Here is an 18,736-nt window from a genome sequence, read left to right as displayed (position 1 = left end):
AAATACTTCAAGAATCATTTATGTCTCATGAGCTTAGTTCAACTGTCGAACACCATCAGAACACAAAATATAAACTTGTTTTACGCAAATGTTTGTAAAATAAAGGAATGTAAACAAACATTGTATAGCCTTAAAACAATATTAAATGTATAAGTCAGTCCTTGCATCCATTACTGTCTATGAATTTGAGTGGTTCCATTTCTCCAGCCCCCACTCAGCTTTTTAACATTACAATGGCGAGGATTACATGTTTCAACTACCAATTGACGCTTTAAATTTGCTTCAAGTTGGGTGAAACTGTTTCACCTCGCCTGGCTGGCAGTGGAGCGCAAAACTTGAAAAGAAAGCAGGTGCTTGTGATTCAATTGGCAACTTTGAAAGGTGTTCGCTGTGACCGTGCGTTTATTTGCGATCACTCACCTTCTGTTGCCTGCGTGCCATATCCGTGGGTTGTTTGGCATTGAAAGGGTATGCTATACATCGCAACACAAATACATAAATCTGTAGTTTACTTTTCCGCTCAGCTTCCTCTTTCTGAAGTCTTTCTTTCTCATTTTTCTGCTCGTCTCCGGCAGAAGGACTTTCAGCTTGTGGTTGGTCCGCAGGTGGTCGTTTATGTTTACCTCCTTGCCCCGAGGAAGTCAAAGGCTTTTTTGGGGAGTCTTTTGGAACTTCAGTGTCCTCGTCAATTTCTCCTCCCGAGTCTTCGCTGGAGGACGGGTCTAACATGTTTTACAACAACACAGGTAAACTCCTTTCCCCCACACTGTAGCCTACGTGGCGGTCGCCGCTTCACTTGAATTGTCTATATTCCCCGGTGTTTTTTGGAGCTGTGACGACGACTCGAGTTAAATGTTTCTTGACATAAATGCGAGGGCGGAGTTTTTGGGCAAGTGAGTCGAGGCAACTGGGAGGTTTTCGTTTATTCTGCTCCTTTGAAAAGACGGTGCGAGCAGTGTGGCTGCCGATACAGTCAGAGCAAGCAGTACAGGTGGAAAACCTGTAGCATGGACGAAAAGCAACATGTGGGAGGTGCCTTTCTTTCTCTTAAAGCCACACTCAAAGGGTCGCCACCAAAACTTTAAACAATTGCGTATCCCATAACATTTTCAAATAACACTTGATAGAATTACATCATATAGTACTACAAGTAGACTGTTGAACTATTTACTGGAAACCCTACGTTGAATTCCAGTGAATTTTATGTCTGGCAGAAATTAGTGTTTTGAGTCAGGAAACTTTCCTCATGACCTCAACATGCCAGGATGTTGAATAAAATTATATTGTAATGTACTTTACGGGTTGTCCATGCGGTTGGTCATTTTGTCGGTAGGAATGTGACTCAACATTCACAGGAAAGAATAATAACAAACTTTTCAAAGCACCGTGTTACAATTTATATCACCTGAAGTATGTGCAGAACCATGTAAACGTGTGCTTAAGGTGATATAAATGACTGCATTACCAGTACTTTGAAAAGTTGGATGTAATTATACTTTCAACTGCACGGACAATCGGTAAAGTACATTAAATAATTGTATTCAACATTCTGGCTTGTAGAGGTTGTGAGGAAACTTTCCTGACTCAAATGCAAATTTTGCCCTACTTAAAATTCAATGTAATTCAAAATCTGGTTTCCAGGAAAGGCTATATATCTGCTTAAGACCGTTTTTGCATTAGGTTAGCCATTGATTAATTTAAAGCTAGAATCCTTAGTTGTTACATTCATTTTGTTAACTTAAAGCGGTATTTTACAACTTTGTTAGATGGTTCCTCACCTTGAAAGTAGTCTATGGGTCTGGGTAGTCTAGGGGAGAACAGCTCATAAATGTCTGGAACTGCCTAAATGGAATGGCATCAAACACATGGAAGCCATGCATTTGATAATATTCCACTCCAGCCATTACCATGAGCCCATCCCCCCCAATTAAGGTGCCACAAACCTCCTGTGATGGGCCAAGAGAATGTACAGTCGTGGCCAAAAGGTGAGAATGACAGAAATATTAATTTTCACAACGTCTGCTGCCTCAGTGTCTTCAGATATGTCAGATGTTACTATAGAATACTGAACTATAATTACAAGCCTTTCATAAGTGTCAAAGGCTTTTATTGACAATTATGACGTTGTTGCAAAGAGTGAATATTTGCAGTGTTGACCTTTCTTTTTCAAGACCTCTGCAATCCGCCCTGGCAAGCAGTCAATTAACTTCTGGGCCACATCCTGACTGATGGCAGCCCATTCTTGCATAATCAATGCTTGGAGTTTGTCAGAATTAGTGAGTTTTTGTTTGTCCACCTGCCTTGAGGGTTGACCAGAAGTTCTCAATGGGATTAAGGTCGGGGAGTTTCCTGGCCATAGACCCAAAATATTGATGTTTTGTTCCCCGAGCTACTTAGTTATCACTTTTGCCTAATGGCAAGGTGCTCCATCATGCTGGAAAAGGCATTGTTCGTCACCAAACTGTTCCTGGATGGTTGGGAGAAGTTGCTCTCGGAGCATGTGTTGGTACCATTCTTTATTCATGGCTGTGTTCTTAGGCACAATTATGAGTGAGCCCACTCCCTTGGCTGAGAAGCAACCCCACACATGAATGGTCTCAGGATGCTTTACTGTTGGCATGACACAGAACTGATGGTAGCACTCACCTTGTCTTCTCCGGACAAGCTTTTTTCCGGATGCCCCAAGCAATCGGAAAGGGGATTCATCAGAAAAAATGACTCAACCCCAGTCCTCAGCAGTCCAATCCCCATACCTTTTGCAGAATATCAGTCTGTCCCTGATGTTTTTCCTGGAGAGAAGTGGCTTCTTTGCTGCCCTTCTTGACACCAGGCCATCCTCCAAAAGTCTTCGCCTCACTGTGCATGCAGATGCACTCACACCTGCCTGCTGCCATTCCTGAGCAAGCTCTGTACTGGTGGTGCCCCGATCCCACAGCTGAATCAACTTTAGGAGACGGTCCTGGCGCTTGCTGGACTTTCTTGGGCGCCCTGAAGCCTTCTTCACAACAATTGAACCGCTCTCCTTGAAGTTCTTGATGATCCGATAAATAGTTGATTTAGGTGAAATCTTACTGGCAGCATTATCCTTGCCTGTGAAGCAATGATGACGGCACGTGTTTCCTTGCAGTTAACAATGGTTGACAGAGGAAGAACAATGATTCCAAGCACCACCCTCCTTTTGAAGCTTTCAGTCTGTTATTCGAATTCAATCAGCATGACAGAGTGATCTCCAGCCTTGCCCCTGTCAACACTCACGCCTGTGTTAACGAGAGAATCACTGACATGATGTCAGCTGGTCCTTTTGTGGTACAGCTGAAACGCAGTGGAAATGTTTTTTGGCGATTCAGTTAATTTGCATGGCAAAGAGGGACTTTTCAATTAATTGCAATTCATCTGATCACTCTTCATAACATTCTGGAGTATATGCAAATTGCCATCAGACTTTGAAAATTTATATTTGTGTTATTCTCAACTTTTGGCCACGACTGTAATCATAGTTCGCTCTTCTTTGAAGGCCACTACAAAATTCAGCTAACCTTACCCACCACAAGCTAGCTAACAACCAATGGAAGTGATTTGAGCATGTTTTAAAAAATTATGTCCAAATCACCTGAAACCAATTAAAATCAACTCCATATTTGGTTTGATGTTAGTTAAAGCTGATTTGGCCATAAATAAATAAAAAAATATGCTCATATGCCCCAATCACTTCTGTTGTAATGGGGTGGCTAGTTACAGTATCTGAAGTTTGTAGTAGCTGTTTTAAATAACTGAACCATGGATTAGTTTATCCTGGCCAGTAGACTACTATCCTGGTGAGAAACCATGTAACATCAAGTCGTAAAATAGTGAACTACTCCTTTAATGATATATTGATTCTTGAAGAACATAACTGCTTCCATGAGATTAGTTCAACTGTCAGAACCCAAAATGTACAGTGTACAAAACATGAGGAGTACCTTCTCTTCTTTCTCTTTCTCTTTCTGACCAGGTGAATCCTGTGATCCCTTATTGATGTCACCTATTAAATCCACTTCAGTCAGTGTAGATGACGGGAAGGAGAAAGTTACAGGGTTTTTAATAGAGGTCGACCGATTATAAGTTTTCAATACCGATTAATCTGACTTTAAAAAAAATATATATATATATTTATATACACTGCTCAAAAAAATAAAGGGAACACTAAAATAACAGATCCTAGATCTGAATGAATGAAATATTCTTATTAAATACTTTTTTCTTTCCATAGTTGAATGTGTTGACAATAAAATCACACAAAAATTATCAATGGAAATCAAATGTATCAACCCATCGAGGTCTGGATTTGGAGTCACACTCAAAATCAAAGTGGAAAACCATACTACAGGCTGATCCAACTTTGATGTAATGTCCTTAAAACAAGTCAAAATGAGGCTCAGTAGTGTGTGTGGCCTCCACGTGCCTGTATGACCTCCCTACAATGCCTGGGCATGCTCCTGATGAGGTGGCGGATGGTCTCCAGAGGGATCTCCTCCCAGACCTGGAATAAAGCATCCGCCAACTCCTGGACAGTCTGTGGTGCAACGTGGCGTTGGTGGATAGAGCGAGACATGATGTCCCAGATGTGCTCAATTGGATTCAGGTCTGGGGAACGGGCGGGCCAGCCCATAGCATCAATGCCTTCCACTTGCAGGAACTGCTGACACACTCCAGCCACATGAGGTCTAGCATTGTCTTGCAGTAGGAGGAACCCAGGGCCAACCACACCAGCATATGGTCTCACAAGGGGTCTGAGGATCTCATCTCGGTACCTAATGGCAGTCAGGCTACCTCTGGTGAGCACATGGAGGGCTGTGCGGCCCCCCAAAGAAATGCCACCCCACACCATGACTGACCCACCGCCAAACCGGTCATGCTGGAGGATGTTGCAGGCAGCAGAACGTTCTCCACGGCGTCTCCAGACTGTCACGTCTGTCACATGTGCTCAGTGTGAACCTGATTTCATCTGTGAAGAGCACAGGGCGCCAGTGGCGAATTTGCCAATTTTGGTGTTCTCTGGCAAATGAAAAACGTCCTGCACGGTGTTGGGCTGTAAGCACAACCCCCACCTGTGGACGTCGGGCCCTCATACCACCCTGATGGAGTCTGTTTCTGATCGTTTGAGCAGACACATGCACATTTGTGGCCTGCTGGAGTTCATTTTGCAGGGCTCTGGCAGTGCTCCTCCTTGCACAAAGGCGGAGGTAGCGGTCCTGCTGCTGGGTAGTTGCCCTCCTACGGCCTCCTCCACGTCTCCTGATGTACTGGCCTGTCTCCTGGTAGCGCCTCCATGCTCTGGACACTACGCTGACATACATAGCAAACCTTCTTGCCACATCTCGCATTGATGTTCCATCCTGGATGAGCTGCACTACCTGAGCCACTTGTGTGGGTTGTAGACTCCATCTCATGCTACCACTAGAGTGAAAGCACCGCCAGCATTCAAAAGTGACCAAAACATCAGCCAGGAAGCATAGGAACTTAGAAGTGGTCTGTGGTCCCCACCTATAGAACCACTCCTTTATTGGGGGTGTCTTGCTAAATGCCTGTAATTTCCACCTGTTGTCTATTCCATTTGCACAACAGCATGTGAAATGTATTGTCAATCAGTGTTGCTTCCTAAGTGGACAGTTTGATTTCACAGAAGTGTGATTGACTTGGAGTTACATTGTGTTGTTTAAGTGTTCCCTTTATTTTTTTGAGCAGTGTGTATATATATGTGTGTGTGTGTGTGTGTGTGTGTGTGTGTGTGTGATAATGACAATTACAACAGTACTGAATGAATACTTTTATTTTAACTTAATATAATCCATAAATAAAATCAATTTAGTCTCAAATAAACAATGAAACATGTTTAATTAATGCAAATACAGTGTTGGAGAAGAAAGTAAAAGTGCAGTATGTGCCATGTAAAAAAGATAACGTTTAAGTTCCTTGCTCAGAACATGAGAACATATGAAAGCTGGTGGTTCCTTTTAACATGAGTCTTCAATATTCCCAATTAAGAAGTTTTAGATTGTAGGAATTATAGGACTATTTATCTCTGTACTATTGGTATTTCATATTCCTTTGACTATTAGATGTTCTTATAGGCACTAGTATTGCCAGCCTAATCTTGGGAGTTGATAGGCTTGAAGCCATAAACAGCCCTGTGCTTCAAGCATTGTGAAGCGCTGCTGGCAAACGCAGGAAAGTGCTGTTTGAATGAATGCTTACGAGCCTGCTGCTGCCTACCACCACACAGTCAGACTGCTCTATCAAATCATAGACTTAATTATAATAAACACATAGAAATACGAGCCTTAGGTCATGAATATGGTCAAATCTGGAAACTATAATTTCGAAAACAAAACGTTTATTCTTTCAGTGAAATACGGAACCGTTACGTACTTTATCGAATGGGTGGCATCCCTAAGTCTAAATATTGCTGTTACATTGTTCGCAACGAGCCAGGCGGGCCAAACTGCTGCATATACCCTGACTCTGCTTTCACTGAACGCAAGAGAAGTGACACAATTTCCCTAGTTAATATTGCCTGCTAACATGAATTTCTTAACTAAATATGCAGGTTTAAAAACATATACCTGTGTATTGATTTTAAGAAAGGCATTGATGTTTACGGTTGGGTACATTGGTGCAACGATTGTGCTTTTTTTCGCAAATGCGCTTTTGATAAATCATCACCCGTTTGGCGAAGTTGGCTCTGATTCGATGATAAATTAACAGGCACTGCATTGATTATATGCAACGCAGGACAAGCTAGTTAAACTAGTATATTCATCAACCATGTGCAGTTAACTAGTGAAGATTGATTGATTGTTTTTTATAAGATACGTTTAATGCTGGGTAGCAACATACCTTGGCTCCTTGCTGCACTCGCGTAACAGGTGGTCAGCCTGCCACGCAGTCTCCTTGTGGATTGCATTGTAATCGGCCATAATCGGTGTCCAAAAATGCTGATTACCAAACTTGAAATCGGCCATGCCGTTGAACTCTAATTTTTAAGCCTTGAGACAATTGAGATATGGATTGTGTATGTGTGCCATTCAGAGGTTGAATGGGCAAGACAAGATTTGTGCCTTTGAATTGGGTATGGTAGTTTGAGTGTGTCAAGAATGGTCCACCACCCAAAGGACATCCAGCCAACTTGAGACAACTGTGGGACGCATTGGCATGAACATGGGCCAGCATCCCTGTGGAACCCTTGTAGAGTTCATGCCCAGGTGAATTGAGGCTGTTCTGAGGGCAAAAATGTGTGCAACTCAATGTTAGGAAGGGGTTTCTAATGTTTTGTAAACTCAGTGTATAAGCTTGTTTTACGTGGTCTGCGGTTGTGAGGCCAGTTGGACATACTGTCAAATTCTCTAATAGGACGTTGGAGGGGGCTAATGGTAGATAAATGAACATTAAATTCTCTAACAACAGCTCTGGTGGACAGTCCTGCAGTCAGCATGCCAATTGCACACTCCCTTAACTTGAGACGTGGCATTGTTGAGTGACAACTGCACATTTTAGTGGCTTTTTATTGTCCCCAGCACAAGGCGCACCTGTGTAATGCTTATGTTGTTTAATCAGCTTCTTGATATGCCACACCTGTTGTTAGGTGGATGTATTATCTTGGCAAAGGATAAATGCTCACAAACAGGAATGTAACAAATGTGTGCACAATTTGAGCGAAATAAGCTTTTTCTGCATGTGGTACATTTCTAGGATCTTTTATTTCAGCTCATGAAACATGGGTCAGTGTAACTGAGAGCTGTGAATGATTGACAATTAAGTGATATTGTCTTCGAGGAGTCTTGTATAAAATCTTATGTAAATTCATGAGCGCCACTTTATCAAATTAGTTCTACTCTAATTAGTAGGGGACCGCTTCAACCATAGCCAATAGCTGCTGATTAGAACATGAAACGAGTTGAATCTCCAGCAATTTATATCAGTCCACTTTTTCTGCCTCCCCCATGACCAACATTCAGTTTCTTCTTCGAGACAATCTCTTATCCTTCATTTCTGGAGAAATGTAGGGCAGTAAGGATCTCCTTTAACAAGTAGTAGGCTACCCTTGATCCTCAAGTTTAATTTCAGCACAATTATCAACACTGTTACAATGATGCCATTATGCTACTGAACGTTAATACTATGTCAACCCTCTATTTTGAAGCTGTCTTACGAAAACCATTATCACGGACAGGCTAATATTGAAAGAATTAAAGATGCACTATGCAGAAATCGCTCTCTACCATTTCCTGGTTGCTAACATTCTAATAGTTTGCCTAACTTGAGTTTGTTATCCCAAGCAGTCATTTTGTAGATAACCATTGTACCATCTAAACTGCTGTATAATCTATTTTCCATAACCAAAAATATTTTATATTCAGCTGTTTGAAGCTAGTGTACAAAAGTAAAAGACGCAAGAACAAAACTTCAAACGGGAAGCATAGAAATAGAACAGATCTACTGCTTCTTAGACTTGCTTTCAATGGGAATAAAATACATTTAACTCACATTTCTATGTGAATTTGGTTGGGTCACCCCAAAAGTGAAATATTGTAGCTTTTAACAATTGTTTTGGTTTTGCATAGTTCTGCATGTTGTAGCCTGACAATGCAGCTAAAACAGTTCATACTGTAATGGGGCCTGGAGTGGAAAGAGGTGGCCATGCATAAGAAATAACTCGATACACTCCTAACGAAGTCTGCCCTGCTGTTGCCACGGTTACATCAGTGTCACAAGCTGAGCACTGCATGTCCAACCTCACTGAGCGCTTGTGATAGTGAGGCCCTTCAGATATGCAGCACTCAAACCCTAGCTGAGATTCCCTATGGCTAGTTTTGCAGCATGTTTGTGTAAACTGTGGAATAGTATCTAGTACACTTGGAACACAGGAGCTGAGTAAGAAATACAGCGCTTTTTTTTCAGTGTCATGTCAACATCCATACCAACATCACTGATAGCGTTAGTGCTGTCACGACATGCAGGCTGTGTGAATTGAATCACACTTTGTCACATGCGCCGAATACAACAAGTGTAGACCTTACCGTACAAGCCCCTAACCAACAGTGCAGTTCAAGAAGAGTTAAGAAAATATTTACCAAATAAACTAAAGGAAAAAATAATAAAACATAACACAATAACAAGGCTATACACACGAGGTACCGGTACAGAGTCAGTGTGCGGGGTACAGGTTAGAGTTAATTTCTACGTGTAGGTAGAGGTGAAGTGACTATGCATAGATTATAAACAGCGAATAGCAGCATTGTACAAAACAAATAGAGGGGGGAGGGGGGGTGTCAATGTAAATATTCTGGTGGCCATTTGATTAATTGTTCAGCAGTCTAATGGCTTGGGGATAGAAGCTGTTAAGGAGCCTTTTGGTCCTAGACTTGGCGCTCTGTTACCGCATGCCGTGCGTTAGCAGAGAAAACAGTCTGACTTGGGTGACTGGAGTCTCTGACAATTTTATGGGCTTTCCTCTGCACTTACATAGTTCCTGGATGGCAGGAAGCTAGGCCCCAGTGACGTACTGGGCCGTACGCACTACCCTCTGTAGCACCTTATGGTCAGATGCCGAGCAGTTACCATACCAGGAGGTGATGCAACCGGTCAATATGCTCTCGATGGTGCAGCTGTAGATCTTTTTGAGGATCTGGGGACCCATGCCACATCTCTTCAGTCTCTCCTGAGGGGGAAAATGTTTTGTCGTGCCCTCTTCACGATTGTCTTTGTGTGTTTGGACCATAATAGATTGTTGGTGATGTGGACACCAAGGAAATGAACTTTCGACTCACTCCACTACAGCCCCATTGATGTTAATGGGGCCCGCCTTTTCCTGTAGTCCACAATCCGCTCCTTTGTCTTGCTCGCAGTTAGGAAGAGGTTGTTGTCCTGGCACCACACTGCCAGTTCTCTTCATTAATTTCATTATCTTAATGTTTATTAGGCTTGTCTCTTCTCCTTTTGGTACTGATAGTAGTCTACAACATTAAGGCTGACATTTGTAAAAACACGTAATCCTAGGTTACATCAAATAAGGAAGTGGTAACACAAATTAAATAGTAGGCTACCTCTATAGCCAAATGGTGTGCCTGCCTGCTTGCGTGCGTGCACCTATTTATTTGTGTGGATGGGTACTCTGCAATGTCAGAGATGATCAGATGGCTCTAATGTTTTGATGAAACATTTTGTGGTATTGGGACACGAGGATCATTAGGTATTACTATTAGAATTCTCAAACGTTTGAATATATTTATAACCCATAGCGCAGGAGCCATGCACAGAATCTGATTATTAAGTGACACGTTTTGAGTGAAATAACATCTTCGCTTCATGGAAACAGACTTTGTTGTACTGCACCAAATTCCATTGTGACACTGCAGCCACTAGATGGGGTTCTACCTCTGTGACCATGAGTTTGATGTTCCCATAATGTGGGCTGGAAGAATAATTGTGCGTTACCTCAGTCAAATTATGAACCAATATGTTTTGTTTATTAAATCCAATTAATTCTGGCCTTCGATGAGGAAGCTAAAGTAAATGCACAAACATAACTTACAAAATGTGCTTTTTGCAAGCTGTTTCATTTCAAAGACATAGCAGCCCACGCCCCAACCTATTCTATATGCAACGCCTATCTATTGTTTCAGGTAAACAAACATTGTTGGCTATAAAAATAGTCACACTATATACAGTACCGGTCAAAAGTTTGGACACACCTACTCATTCCAGGGTTTTCTTTATTTTTACTATTATCTAGATTGTAGAATAATAGGGACTTCACAACTCTGAAATAACACATATGGAATCATGTAACCAAAAAAGTGTTAAACAATTCAAAATCTATTTTATATTTGAGATTCTTCAAAGTAGCCAACCTTTGCCTTGATGACAGCTTTTGCACACAGCTTTGGCATTCTCTCAACGCTGAGAACTTGTTGGCTGCTTTTCCTTACATCTGCAGTCCAAATCATCCCAAACCATCTCAATTGGGTTGAGGCCGGGTGACTGTGGAGGACAGGTCATGGGGCGGCAGGAGCCAAGTGGTTAGAGCATTGGGCCAGTAACCGAAAGGTTGCAAGATCGAATCCCCAAGCTGACAAGGTAAAAATCTGTTGTTCTTCCCCTGGACAAGGCAGTTAACCCACTGTTCCTAGGCCGTCGTTGAAAATAAGAATTTGTCTTAACTGACTTGCCTAGTTAAATAAAAAAAATCTGATGCAGCACTCCATCACTCTCCTTGGTCAAATTGCCCTTATACAGCCTGGAGGTCTGTTGGGTAATTGTCCTGTTGAAAAACCAATGATAGTCCCACTAAGCACAAACCAGATGGGACGGCGTACCGCTGCAGAATGCTGAGGCAGCCATGCTGGTTAAGTGTGCCTTGAATTCTAAATAAATCACTGACAGTTTCACCAATAAAGCACCATCACGCCTCCTCCTCCATGCTTCATAGTGTAAGCCACACATGCGGAGATCATCCGTTCACCTAATCTGCGACTCACCAAGACACAGCGGTTGGGACCAAAAATCTCAAATTTGGTCTCATCAGACCAAAGGACAGATTTACACCAGTCTAATGTCCATTGGTCGTGTTTCTGGAGATAAAAGTAACAAGTATTTAAAGAGCAGCAGTAAAATAACAATAGCGAGACTATATACAGAGGGTACCGATACAGAGTTGATGTGCGGGGATGCCGGTTAGTTGAGGTAGTATGTACATGATGGTAGAGTTATTAAAGTGGCTATGCATAGACGACAATAGAGAGTAGCAGTGGCGTAAACAGGAGGGCAATGCAAGTAATCTGGGTAGCCATTTGACTAGATATTCAGGAGTCTTATGGCTTGGGGGTAGAAGCTGTTTTGAAGCCTCTTGGACCTAGACTTGGCACTCCGGTACCACTTGCCAAGCGGTAGCAGAGAGAAGTCTGACTAGGGTGGCTGGAGTCTTTGACAATTTTTAGGGCCTTCCTCTGACACTGCCTGGTATAGAGTTCCTGGATGGCAGGAAGCTTGGCCCTGGTGATGTACTGGGAGGTACGCACTACCCTCTGTAGTGCCTTGCAGTCGGAGGCAGAGTAGTTGCCATACCGGGCAGTGATCTCGACGGTGCAGCTGTAGAACTTTCTGAGGATCTGAGGATTCATGCCAAATCTTTTCAGTCTCCTGAGGGGTAATAGGTGTTGTTGTGCCCTCTTCACGACTGTCTGGGAGTGCTTGGACCATGTTAGTTTGTCGTTGATGTGGTCACCAAGAAACTTGAAGCTCTCAACCTGCTCCACTGCAGCCCCGTCGATGAGAATGGGGGCGTGCTCGGTCCTCTTTCCTGTAGTCATCTGACCTCCTCCCTATAGGCTGTCTTGTTGGTGATCAGGCCTACCACTGTTGTGTCATCTGCAAATGTATTGATGGTGTTGGAGTCGTGCCTGGCCGTGCAGTCATGAGTAAACAGGGAGTACAGGAGGGGACTGAGCACACACCCCTGAGGGGCCCCTGTGTTGAGGATCAGTGTGGCGGATGTGTTGTTACCTACCCTTACTACCTGGGGGCGGCCCATCAGGAAGCCAGGATCCAGTTAGCTTATTGATGAGCTTTGAGGGCACTATGTTGTTGAATGCTGATCTATAGTCTATGAATAGCATTCTCACATAGGTGTTCCTTTTGTCCAGGTGTGAAAGGGCAGTGTGGAGTGCAGTAGAGATTGCATCATCTGTGGATCTGTTGGGACTGTATGCAAATTGGAGTGGGTCAAGGGTTTCTGGGAGGATGGTGTTGCTGTGAGCCATGACCAGCCTTTCAAAGCACTTCATGGCTACAGACATGAGTGCTATGGGTCAGTTAGGCAGGTTACCTTAGTGTTCTTGTTCACAGGTACTATGGTGGTCTGCTTGAAACATGTTGGTATTACAGACTCGGACAGGGAGAGGTTGAAAATGTCAGTGAAGACACTTTCCAGTTGGTCAGCGCATGCTCTCAGTACACATCCTGGTAATCCATCTGTCCTTGTGAATGTTGACCTGTTTAAAGGTCTTACATCGGCTGCTGAGAGCGTGATCACAGTCTTTCAGAACAGCTGGTGCTCTCATGTGTATTTCATGTGTATGCATGTGTTATTTGCCTCGAAGCAAGCATAGAAGTAGTTTAGCTCGTCTGGTAGGCTCGTGTCACTGGGCAGTTCTTGGCTGTGCTTCCCTTCGTAGTCTGTAATGGTTTGCAAGCCCTGCCACATCTGATGAACTTCAGAGCCGGTGTAGTACGATTCGATCTTAGTCCTGTATTGACACTTTGCCTGTTTGATGGTACATCGGAGGGCATAGCGGGATTTCTTAAGTCTTGTTATGCTAACTATGTATTTTATTTGTTTTGTTTCTTGTTTGGACCCCAGGAAGAGTTTTGGAAGCGGCTAATTGAGGATCCTAATAAAATACTAAACAAACATCGATTCAGAGCCTTGGAAATCCTAGTTATTGTTGTCAAAAATAATATTTCACTGCCTTGCTCTGTCGTTGGGGTAATCAGGAGCTCACGATCTCTGTCACGCTTCAGCATTGAAAATAAGACATTGTGCACAAATTAACTGAAATAAATTTGTCCTTGGAGCAACAATGTCCTGTATTTATAATACAAAAATCCATTTGCAGTACAAAAACAATGATACTTGTTGATTCATTACATTTATTGTAAGTATTTCCTGACAAAGTTGATTTCTTTATAAATGGTCTCCCCTGCCATTGTGTTAAATGATCAGTGACATGTCCAATAAATTAAACACTTTGGCACATGGCGAATCCTCACCTTTTAGCCCTAACTCCCTATTAGAATGGTTCCTAACATAGCCCCCACCAGTCCTCCTGGGTTCTAAGCTTGAGGTGAGGGTTAGAAGTGCAACTGAAGGATACATTCTGCTATTGACCATTTAAGTATTTTCCGGACAGTGATGCTGTTATCATCAGTTATTGGAGATGTAGTGATTTCTCCTAGAAAGCTCCTGAACTCAAAACTACATTACTTATCAGCTTTCATGTTGGAAATTCAATTGGGGAACATTGTGGTAATATGGTTGTACGTTTTACTTTTCTAGTCAGATAGTACAGTGTCCAACTTCTGAAGAGTGCATGAACCCAGCATTAGACAAACACTCTATGGCCCCGTATTTAGTGTTTTCCTGATTGATTTCACCATCCAGTGACGTTTGACGTGGATGGAGTAGGTGCCCAATCAGGGTAGGTATCCAGGTCAAACAGTGGAATCCCCCATGTTGTAACAGCCAATAATACTGCAAGGACACTGATTACATTCACACCAATCCCCGCCTTCACCTGAAATGACAATACTCAAGCAGCATTAGACAAGCAAAAATCCATTGTTAGCATTCATTAGCCTGGGAACCAGACCTAGTGGTACATCAACAGGCTTTGACCTGTGTACTAATGAAGGTTATTTTTGTATACCGGGTCAGCTAAACCAGAACTAGCCCTTCTGGATTCATTCAACATGGGTATTTTGAAACTGGCCTATGTGTAGTGCATTTACTTTGAGGCGATGTGCACTCACCATGTCCGTGGTGGTGAGGTGGCCGTAGGCAAACACAATGGCATTGGAAGGGTTGGATGAAGGAAGCAGGAAGGCGAAGGATGTGCAGAGGGTTGTGGGTATCAATATGTAGAGTGGGTTCACATGGATAGCTTCGGCCTGCCATTCATGGAGAATGGGAAAGAAGAGGCATTCAGATACACGTCAAAAGAAGAGTAGTTTCTATTTTTTTATGACTGCTCCATTTCTGTATGTCTATTAAAGTAGCAGATGTAGTTATTCTGTATCATGTTCATATTGTAGCTAATGATCCCCCTACTGCCATATTCATTCCATTAACGTTTGTTAGCCACTGAGAAATTATATTACATAACATTTTGTCATTTAGCAGACAATTTACAGTGGGATAAATAGGGGAAAAAATCATTATTGCAAACAAATAATTCATAACTCAGAGGGAAAGATCTATGAACGCACCAGAGGGGCAAGGATAGGGAGGAAGATGGTGATGGTGGCTGCATTGCTGGCCAGCTCTGTGACTGAGGTGACAAGGACACAGGCAATGGTGACTGTTGCTATGATGGGGAGGCTCCCCAGAGGAGATAGCAGGTTTGCCACCCAGGAGGACAGACCAGACACCTACAGAAAGACAGACAGACTGTAGGAATGCTGTAGACATGTTTTATTATTAGCAAGCATCATGGGAAATTTCCTTTTTAGGAACATGTGGGTGTCTATCCTTCCTAATGTACATTCATTCTATATTCATACAAATTACACAAGATAATGTGACCGTAGCGTCAGACATCAGTGAGATAGCTACAAACTTTTGGCTGTATAAGAAGGGCATGGTCTATATGGCTGCGTTTAGACAGGCAGCCCAATTCTGATATTTTTTTTATAATAATTGGATTTAACCAATCACATCAGATCTTTTCACATCAGATCTTTTTCAGAGCTTATCTGATTGGTCAAAAGACCAATTAGGTATAAAAAAATATCAGAATTGGGCTTCCTGTCAAAAAAAATTATATATATATATATATATACAGTGCCTTGCAAAAGTATTCGGCCCCCTTGAACTTTGCGACCTTTTGCCACATTTCAGGCTTCAAACATAAAGATATAAAACTGTATTTTTTTGTGAAGAATCAACAACAAGTGGGACACAATCATGAAGTGGAACAGCATTTATTGGATATTTCAAACTTTTTTAACAAATCAAAAACTGAGAAATTGGGCGTGCAAAATTATTCAGCCCCTTTACTTTCAGTGCAGCAAACTCTCTCCAGAAGTTCAGTGAGGATCTCTGAATGATCCAATGTTGACCTAAATGACTAATGATGATAAATACAATCCACCTGTGTGTAATCAAGTCTCCGTATCAATGCACCTGCACTGTGATAGTCTCAGATGTCCGTTAAAAGCGCAGAGAGCATCATGAAGAACAAGGAACACACCAGGCAGGTCCGAGATACTGTTGTGAAGAAGTTTAAAGCCGGATTTGGATACAAAAAGATTTCCCAAGCTTTAAACATCTCAAGGAGCACTGTGCAAGCGATAATATTGAAATCCAGAATTACAGACCACTGCAAATCTACCAAGACCTGGCCGTCCTTCTAAACTTTCAGCTCATACAAGGAGAAGACTGATCAGAGATGCAGCCAAGAGGCCCATGATCACTCTGGATGAACTGCAGAGATCTACAGCTGAGGTGGGAGACTGTCCATAGGACAACAATCAGTCGTATATTGCACAAATCTGGCCTTTATGGAAGAGTGGCAAGAATAAAGCCATTTCTTAAAGATATCCATAAAAAGTGTTGTTTAAAGTTTGCCACAAGCCACCTGGGAGACACACCAAACATGTGGAAGAAGGTGCTCTGGTCAGATGAAACCAAAATTGAACTTTTTGGCAACAATGCAAAACGTTATGTTTGGCGTAAAAGCAACACAGCTGAACACACCATCCCCACTGTCAAACATGGTGGTGGCAGCATCATGGTTTGGGCCTGCTTTTCTTCAGCAGGGACAGGGAAGATGGTTAAAATTGATGGGAAGATGAATGGAGCCAAATACAGGACCATTCTGGAAGAATTCTGGAAGAACCTGATGGAGTCTGCAAAAGACCTGAGACTGGGACGGAGATTTGTCTTCCAACAAGACAATGATCCAAAACATAAAGCAAAATCTACAATGGAATGGTTCAAAACTAAACATATCTAGGTGTTAGAATGGCCAAGTCAAAGTCCAGACCTGAATCCAATCGAGAATCTGTGGAAAGAACTGAAAACTGCTGTTCACAAATGCTCTCCCTCCAACCTCACTGAGCTCGAGCTGTTTTGCAAGGAGGAATGGGAAAAAATGTCAGTCTCTCGATGTGCAAAACTGATAGAGACATACCCCAAGCGACTTACAGCTGTAATCGCAGCAAAAGGTGGCGCTACAAAGTATTAACTTAAGGGGGCTGAATAATTTTGCACGCCCAATTTTTCAGTTTTTGATTTGTTAAAAAAGTTTGAAATATCCAATAAATGTCGTTCCACTTCATGATTGTGTCCCACTTGTTGTTGATTCTTCACAAAAAAATACAGTTTTATATCTTTATGTTTGAAGCCTGAAATGTGGCAAAAGGTCGCAAAGTTCAAGGGGGCCGAATACTTTCGCAAGGCACTGTATATAATATCCCAATGCTCCAGGGCAGTGATTAGGGACATTGCCCTGTGTAGGATGCCGTCTTTCAGATGGAACGTTAAACGGGTGTCCTGACTCTCTGTGGTCACTAAAGATCCCATGGCACTTATCGTAAGAGTAAGAGTGTTAACTCCGGTGTCCTGGCTAAATTCCCATTCTGGCCCTCATACCATCACGGTCACCTAATCAACACCAGCTTACAATTGGCTTCTTCATTTCCTCTCCTCTCCACTGTAACTATTCCCCAGGTCATTGTTATAAATGAGAATGTGTTCTCAGTCAACTTACCTGGTAAATAAGGGTTAAATAAATAGCCTTAGCATGGAATATTTTTAACACAGGGGTGACTAATTTCCTTGACACATTGATTATGATATGGCTGGAGTGTAAAGGTTTTAGACAAGATGGTACCTGGGTGCCCTCAGCAAGTGCAAAGCCCCCACCAACAAGTAGGGCGACTTCCCATGGCATACAGGCCTGGAACTCTTTCCATGAGATCATGGCCTCTAGAAACAGAGAAACCGAAAGTTGAACCCTCATGAAGCCTGTTACGCTGCCACAAAAACACAAACTGTGCAATAATTTATACGACGACGAGAAGAAAATAGTGGGTGCACTGGGGAAACTCTTCACTGTTATCATGTATCTTTCTTATGGGCTACCGTCTCTGTGAGTATGCCCAGGTGTAATGCTATTCGGGGTACCGTACCATATTTGATACCCTGTTTATCTGCAGAAGGCTTGTGTGCTGGCATGATGAAGAACACGAGCCCCAGCAGTAGGGCCACGGTGGCGTCACTGATGTAGCCCGCATATCTACATGAAGAGAATGAGGACATGTGCCTTTTAGTCACATATCACAAAACCTTTTGAAGTGCATGTGTTGCTGGGGAGTGACGCTGCTCTGTAAAAAGTTATTTTAGAAGAGGGTATTGAACTCACTCAGGGAGGAAGATTGAGGCCCACCCTGGCATAAATCCAGGGTCTCTGAAGACCCACAGCACCACCATCAGGATGAAGATGAACGCGGTCACAACCTCCTGGGGACTGAAACAGGCCGGATCGGATGTCTTGCAATACACAGACACTCTCAAACAAAAGTTTGCATGAACTTTCTAATCAGCACAGATATTCAAACTAAAAAAAGGGAGGAAACAAGGTGGTGAAGCTTTAAGGGTCACCTCGTAGGACCCAGCGTGTTGTAGTCCTCCTCTATGACTCTGGCTGTTGCAGTCTCTCTCTCCGAGCGCTCTCCACTAGGACGGAACAGCACCCTGAAGCTGCATGGGTTTATTGAACACATGACATTGTTGATGGAAGACATACCTGCAATGCAATTCAATTTTTCAAAGCATTCAAAAATAGTTGTGCCATTCAGGGAAAACAACTGCTTCAAACAGAACAATTAACATGACCATCAGCTAAGCGTTAATGGGGCTTCCCCCAGTTCTGTAGACCAGGGGTGTCAAACTAATCTTTCCCACGGGCGACATTCGGTT

The 18,736-nt window shown here is 42.7% G+C and overlaps 2 protein-coding genes and 1 long non-coding RNA gene across 11 annotated transcripts in view; 1 reads left to right on the top strand and 2 right to left on the bottom strand.

Annotated features, from left to right (window-relative positions):
• Nucleotides 1–729, bottom strand: part of cadps2 (Ca++-dependent secretion activator 2) — a 268,064-nt gene extending 267,335 nt beyond the window's left edge. For all 9 annotated transcript variants that reach the window (XM_036969262.1, XM_036969263.1, XM_036969265.1 and 6 more), the window contains exon 1: nucleotides 421–729. In XM_036969262.1, coding sequence (XP_036825157.1) covers nucleotides 421–729 — 309 coding nt within the window. The remainder of the gene's footprint in view (nucleotides 1–420) is intronic.
• The window catches only part of LOC118945808, a 24,047-nt gene continuing 5,502 nt past the window's right edge, over nucleotides 192–18,736 (top strand). The window contains exons 1-2 of the long non-coding RNA XR_005040955.1: nucleotides 192–468; nucleotides 576–746. This is a non-coding gene — a long non-coding RNA (uncharacterized LOC118945808). The remainder of the gene's footprint in view (nucleotides 469–575; nucleotides 747–18,736) is intronic.
• Nucleotides 13,673–18,736, bottom strand: part of slc13a1 (solute carrier family 13 member 1) — a 22,418-nt gene continuing 17,354 nt past the window's right edge. The window contains exons 9-15 of the mRNA XM_021598837.2: nucleotides 18,419–18,517; nucleotides 18,180–18,284; nucleotides 17,947–18,053; nucleotides 17,649–17,743; nucleotides 15,022–15,183; nucleotides 14,566–14,703; nucleotides 13,673–14,330 (exon numbers count right to left, since the gene is read on the bottom strand). Of these exons, the coding sequence (XP_021454512.1) occupies nucleotides 14,187–14,330; nucleotides 14,566–14,703; nucleotides 15,022–15,183; nucleotides 17,649–17,743; nucleotides 17,947–18,053; nucleotides 18,180–18,284; nucleotides 18,419–18,517 (850 nt within the window). The 3' untranslated portion in view covers nucleotides 13,673–14,186. The remainder of the gene's footprint in view (nucleotides 14,331–14,565; nucleotides 14,704–15,021; nucleotides 15,184–17,648; nucleotides 17,744–17,946; nucleotides 18,054–18,179; nucleotides 18,285–18,418; nucleotides 18,518–18,736) is intronic.

This window comes from Oncorhynchus mykiss, chromosome 30, assembly GCF_013265735.2.
Source record: "Oncorhynchus mykiss isolate Arlee chromosome 30, USDA_OmykA_1.1, whole genome shotgun sequence".
Taxonomy (NCBI): domain Eukaryota; kingdom Metazoa; phylum Chordata; class Actinopteri; order Salmoniformes; family Salmonidae; genus Oncorhynchus; species Oncorhynchus mykiss.
Note: the sequence above shows the minus strand (reverse complement) of the source record. Positions and strands in the feature narration are given on the sequence as shown.